This window comes from Bidens hawaiensis, unplaced genomic scaffold (genome assembly GCF_021521415.1).
Source record: "Bidens hawaiensis isolate Kalapana, Puna unplaced genomic scaffold, B.hawaiensis_p1.1 tig00014775_1, whole genome shotgun sequence".
NCBI lineage: Eukaryota > Viridiplantae > Streptophyta > Magnoliopsida > Asterales > Asteraceae > Bidens > Bidens hawaiensis.
Window position 1 is genome coordinate 468432 of NW_027492302.1, and position 6526 is coordinate 474957.

At 33.3% G+C, this 6526-nt stretch overlaps 1 protein-coding gene and 1 long non-coding RNA gene across 2 annotated transcripts; both read left to right on the top strand.

Annotated features, from left to right (window-relative positions):
- Nucleotides 1-1169: 1169 nt before the first annotated feature.
- Nucleotides 1170-2283, top strand: LOC143547682 (uncharacterized). The gene is made up of 3 exons (XR_013137815.1): nucleotides 1170-1283; nucleotides 1345-1637; nucleotides 2025-2283. It is a non-coding gene; the product is annotated as an uncharacterized LOC143547682 (long non-coding RNA).
- A 3607-nt stretch (nucleotides 2284-5890) lies between these two features.
- Nucleotides 5891-6313, top strand: LOC143547689 (protein indeterminate-domain 14-like). The gene has a single exon (XM_077039050.1). It carries the CDS (start codon nucleotides 5891-5893, stop codon nucleotides 6311-6313), a length of 423 nt encoding a protein of 140 aa, XP_076895165.1.
- The last annotated feature ends 213 nt before the right edge of the window (nucleotides 6314-6526 follow it).

A 6526-nucleotide genomic window follows, 5' to 3' on the forward strand; every position in this document is an offset into this window, starting at 1 on the left:
AAAATAAAACACAAAAATCAAAAAAGTAAAAAAACCAAAATTCTTATTTTATCATCCCGGTTTCATAAAAAAAACTCGGTTTAGCTAAATTATATACACATATGTATAATACATACATATATGTACATTTACATGTTTTTTTTTGTACACATGTGTATAATTTAAGATATATGATGTTGTACATATGTGTATATTACGTAACTAAAGATTAAATAAAATTATACATATGTGTATAATACAACGTTTTTTTTATTTTTTTTATTTTCTTAATGAAACCGGAATGAAATATAAGAATTTTGGTTTTTTTACTTTTTTAAAATTTTTATTATTTTTTGCTTTATAATTTTTTTTAAATATTTTTTTTAAATGTGTTTTTAGTGGTCCAAAATGGTTCTCAAAGTTCTCAATTTGCAAAGGGTTCTCTAAGGATCCTTACCCTAGTGAAATCCAATCCACGAAATAATTTGATCTATGGACAGCATCCTTGTGGTAAAGGTCGTAATGCCAGAGGAATCATTACCGCAGGGCATAGAGGGGGAGGTCATAAGCGTCTATACCGTAAAATAGATTTTCGACGGAGATATATATATATAGATATATATATATATATATATATATATATATATATATATATATATTATATGAGAGGGGTATGAGGTGTTACTACATAGGTGATATTGGGTAGTTCTATAAAGATGGCTGATAATTGACTCTAAGAAGGATATAGTTAAACTTCAACATCGATAATAGTAAATAAAACGAACATATACTCATAATTTAGTTTTCAAATAAAAATCAACCCTGAATGAATTTAACAAAAAAATCCATCTATAAGAGTTAAAAGATTACTCTTGCTATCATGTTTCAGTCATTAACAAGATAGCTATTCTATTTTTTTATTGTAACCCTCATCATTTCATGAGAGCACAATCTGGCTTCTTGCATAAAGGTTTAAATCAAGATTTTCCATATGAAAATAAATACAGAAAAGAGCACACTACGACAAATAGAAAATAAGGTGTGACTTAATAGAAATCATATTCGTTTTTGTTTTACAGGAACTTTACTCTCAAATTGTTACTATTGAGAATTAAGAATGCACTTGATGAAAACTTAAGGTACATGAGTGATTAATGTCATTTTGTTGATGGCTCATTTTAGCAATTAGTTGAATCATTAACTTTTGGTGTATAGGATAACCAAATTGGGACTGTTACTGAGAGTATTGAAGTTGAGAAGATGTCCAAACATGCTGGTTGGGGTGTCATGGCCACTCACCGCAGGTAAATCACACATTTGAATTAAACATTTAATTATTTAAACCTAACTTGAACTTAAATGCAGGTGGTTCAGGGGATTCAGTCGGGCATGATCAGAAGCATCAATGATAGTAATTATATTACTTCTTTTCAGTTATATTCATTTGGAGGGGTGAGAGTGGAAAATAATGGTACTTAAGGGTCATATAACATTTTCTTTTTAAGTTCTGGGTGTTTATTTGTTTCTCAAGATAAGGCAGAACAGAAGAGGGAGATCTGAAACAAGAAAAGGGATGCCGACTGACATTGAAGACGAGATCAAGGACGAGAAGAACCCTCCACTTGATGAAAGACGATATCACTTTCCTCAAGACTTATGTCAGTAAATCTTACTCTTGCACATTCGTACTATTAATTAGATTCTCCTATCAATCAATCAAAAGCATAAACTTAATCGTTCATCTCATCAAACTTATACTATATTAATTAATGGCTAATTTTGCTCTCAGATTTATTCCCAAGAAATTATCTAGTGTCATCTTATTAGTTATTACACTTTTCATACTACTGAACTGTATTTCATTATCTATATATGTTAGATATATTTAGCTTCTGCATTTTTGGTTAAAATTCCCTGCTTTTTTTTCCTTCAAAAACTTGTCTATTAATAAGAAGCCTAGGTAATTATTGTTTTGCATGCACATATGATTGGTTAATGTGGAGCCTAGATTCATCCTAACCTCTACTTTTGTCTCTCTTTGATAGGTATTAAGGAGTCCGACACTTTTTTAGAGGCACCTAGCCAGTGGGATCTCGGGATCTCGTTTCTGATAAACAAATGATGCAAGAAGAATAGCTTTTGCAGGTTTGACTGTTGAGAATTCTCCATTTTAATGTTCAAGATGACCCAAGATCGAAAGTTATATTTCAGATGATGAAAACCGGCACACATGTGTGCAATAGTGGCGGTTGATGGTGCTTTTGCAGTCACTGACCTGGCCTAACCGAGGCTGCACAAGTGATGATGTCCTTATTATTTCTTTTGTTAGTTTTCTTAATATTAAACATCTTTGATAGAATTTTTTTAGTTTGATTTGTGTTTGCATCTATATATGATTTTGTAAATATTTATATATATATAAATAAAAACATTTTAATAATTTATCCAAGGAAATTGTGATTGCAATGAACCAGAATAATGGCATAAAATAACGGTTTCAAATAGGTGGAAAAAAAAGATTGCGTTTGCGACTGCAGAGGTGGTCGCAAGATCTGCGACTGAAGAGGTGGTCGCAAGATCTGCAACTGCAACAGTGGTCGCAAATTCTGCAACGGCAGCAGTGGTCGCATGATCTCCAACGACTAGTGGTCGCAAGGCTAAAATCGGTCGCAAAACAGTCGCAATAGGTCAATTGCGACATGTGTTTTTCTGACCACATTTTTCGTTGCAAAACGGTCGCAATAGGGCAATTGCAACCGTTTTGCGACTGAAAATGTGGTCGCAAATACCCAATTTTCTAGTAGTGCAAGTGGTTGGATAAAGCACCCAAAGCCGTTTGACGGGCGTGGTAGTCGGGTTTTATCCGGATAATCCCTCAATAGGTAGACCGCTAGGGACTCCGTCCGTCTGGACTCGTGGCCGGCTCGAGCTAACTTTAGCAACTGGGGGCCCCGTACAGAGTACCCGGCGTTACTTAGTTGGTCGTTTCAATAAAAAAATTGAAAAAAAAGCACTATGGAAAGTTGAAAGAAAGAGGCATGGGTAGTGCACGTGTTAGGAGATCTTTCAGCACATATGATGTTGGATCTATAAAAAGCTAGGGTGGGGTCCACATCTACCTGACCCAAGTGGGGATTCATATTTCGACCCGAATCCATCATCACCTTATGGCAACCCACGTGCCAAGCTACTGATCACAACGATGACTATCGCTTTTTTGTTTGTAAAGGCCCGACCCGACAATTCAAGCCCCACAAAAAAGGCATTTCTATGTTTTCACTAATTGTCACCTTTATTTAAATGAACGTTCATCGGTTCAGTTTTTTTAATATATATTTGAACATAAAATTAATTGTTTACTACAATTTTTTAACGATGAAGGTCCGTACATTCGGGATTTGAACGTGGTGAACTGATCCACCCATTAAAGAGTAAATCAACAATATATTGGAAAAACCCTTTGACTCAACCTAAGACAACATGTTAAATACGAGACTCGAACTCACAATCTCCTATAAGAAAAATCATAGAGCTATCAGGACCAATTAGCCTTTGATCAGTAACGTCTAATTGTTAAATCAATAAATAAATGAATGGTATAAAATCAAATTATTTATATTTCCAAATATACAAACTGCTATACGAAGTTTCAGTTGTCAAAAGTACTATGATACATTGATACCAAAAGTGGACTGCTACATAGGAAAAGAAAGGAAGATTCATGTACCAAACTTGTGGTATATTTGAACTAAAGTTAAAATCATCATAATTTTCACAAAATATTGTAAAAATACAATATTAATATGTGTTGTTTCTCTATTTTAAATAAAAGAATGGATGCGTTATTCGTACACCTTTTATAGGGTGTACATAAAGGATAAATGTGTGTTAAAAGGGTGTATGAAAATCAAAAAATGGTGTGTGAATAACTATTGCTTAAAAGAATAACATCTAAAATCCAAATCCAGATACACATTAAGAAAACAAGATGTAATTAATTAAGAGGTGCAAACATGCAAGGTGAAGCGACAAAACTTTATTGACTCAAACAAAACCACGGTTGATAAAGTTCTCTTGAACCCGAAAATAGAATATACATATGTAAGGAGCATTTGGCTTGTTGGGATTTATCTAAAGTTTACAAGTTTGGTCTCTATAATTCTTTTAACTTCGAATAGGTCTTTATTAATTATGAGACAGTATATATATTTGGATGGAAAATAAATGAAATTAGAATTGGAATAATTCTCTTAAATTTCTTAAAATAAAAGAATTTAAAATTCCTTACAAAATTGTGAAGAATTCAACCAAAAGAAAGGAGTCAACGATCATCGTAACAAAGAAAAGTTAGTTGATATATCACTTCAGTTTAGTTACCACAACATAGGGGAACATAGCACAAGAAGAAAAAGAACGTAAAATTCCTATAAGGATCGCTTTTGAACAAAACATAGTGTTGTTGGTGGAACTGGAGGAGAGCGGACTGCCGTCAAATGACATAAAATTGCCAAAAAGCTTGAACCGAAATTTGAAATTAACCAAGAATTTAAAAGGGTTAATTGCATAGTAAGAATTAGTATTTTGTTGATTGCAAGTGTAAGAAGAGATACTAATTGAGTAATTGCCATATATCACATTTTATGAAATTTTTTTGATTTATTTTAAACCGGAATATAGTCGACAAAAATGATATATATCCAGTCATGATTATTAATTAGACAAAAATGTTTCTCTTGTGGAGGATAAAAATGATAGGAAAAAAACATTACAAAGAAACAAAACATATGACACGTACTCGACAAAAACATTTGAAATGTATACGCTTCTTGATTCACTATTCGTGTGCTACGATGTATCATACACGTACAATAATACAAAAACAAATATGTTTGATAATTATATATGATTCTTGCCCTCTTCTTTCCCTCCACGTATTTCTCCGTTGTATTGTCACCAGATATTAGTTTATCATCGACACTATTTGTCCACCTCCATGGCCCAATGCATCAACTTTGTTTCTCTTTCGTCCTGCCTTTGGACACAATGTATAAATATATTAAACAAGTTTTATTTAATTTTTTTCTTGTCACTAGAGTAATAGCTCTTGTCACCACAACTCTATGACCTTCGTTTATCACCACTAAACAAATTACAAATCATACACCGGCATCAAGTTTTAATAACTCGAACTAACTCAAAGCAGACAAGACGCTATGTTTTAAAAGCAATATCCATTCTTTTTTCTTCTTTTTTTGTTTTTAAAAAGTTAAATGTTCATCCTATGTTCATTGTAAGCTTCTAGCTTTCTCCCACTTCCACTTCGACTGATGAAAGTTTTGAATAGAATATATTACTTCGAGTTTATTTTAATCACATCTATAATAATGAAAAATATAATTTGATTAAACTTTCTTTATTTTCAATATAACATCAAATAGCTAATTATTAATATGCATCTTACCAAGTTTGTTTCATTATTCTATATAATCCAAATCTTGTCTAAACCTTTATACTTGGTTTTGGTTTAGCTTGTTTTTCAAGAATATAGACAAATAAACATAAGATTAAATCAAATAATTATCAGACAATTCCTTTCTTGTAACTAAAGTATCATTAAAGTAAGCATATAAAACCACTTATTGCCAAATAACGCGATCCGTTTCTTTTCTTTTCTTCAACCCTATCCCAGGACAACGGACATGTACCCTCTTACCCAATTTGACCAAACTACCCTTCAAAAACCAACCCTTAACAAGGGCACATCCGTCATTCCACAGTTATTAGTCGGCTGTCATTTTGCAAATTGCATGGCCACCAGGGGCACTTTCGTAATTTCATAAATAAAAGGGTTTATAAAGACGTAAACCCCATTTACAATTTTCATATTTAGCTTCTCTCTCTAAAAATAATAATGGAAGATGATGATCACAAAGAATTGCAACTCCTCCCTACAAAATACTCATGTGACTCTCCATGGCCGTCCGATTCGATTCGATACCGGTCCGATAACGCTCCATCACTCGACTTGCAGCTATCGATTAGTCTCCGGCCGGCGGATTCGGAAAACGGACGGCTTGAGGCGGTGAAATGGCACGCGGAGGATCAAGTGCGGATAGCGACAATGGAGAAAGCGTACGCGGAGCGTGTGAGGGAGATGACGAGGCGAGAAATGGAACTCGCGCAGTCAGAATTCTCACGTGCACGCCACATGTGGGAGCGTGCACGTGAGGACGTTGCGCGAGTTGAGAAGTTGAAGGAGAGAGCCACTCGTCGGATTGATTCTAGTTGTATGGAGATTACTTGTCAAGCTTGCAGGCAAATATTTCGATATTAATTAGTTCATATTTCGATTTATAATCAAATTATATGATCATCTTATTAATACTATTTCTTATTCTACACATGAAGTTGTGTGTGTTTAATAATTAGTTAATTACTGAATCATTCTTTTATTTTATTTTATTTTATTTTAAAGATTCTATTGAAAATTGCAAACCCTAATTTCATTAATTAGTAATTAGGTATGATTTTCTTTCGTTTTTGAGTT

Coding starts and splice junctions, on each gene's coding strand:
- LOC143547689 (XM_077039050.1), top strand. CDS start 5,891: ATGGAAGATGATGATCACAAAGAATTGCAACTCCTCCCTACAAAATAC.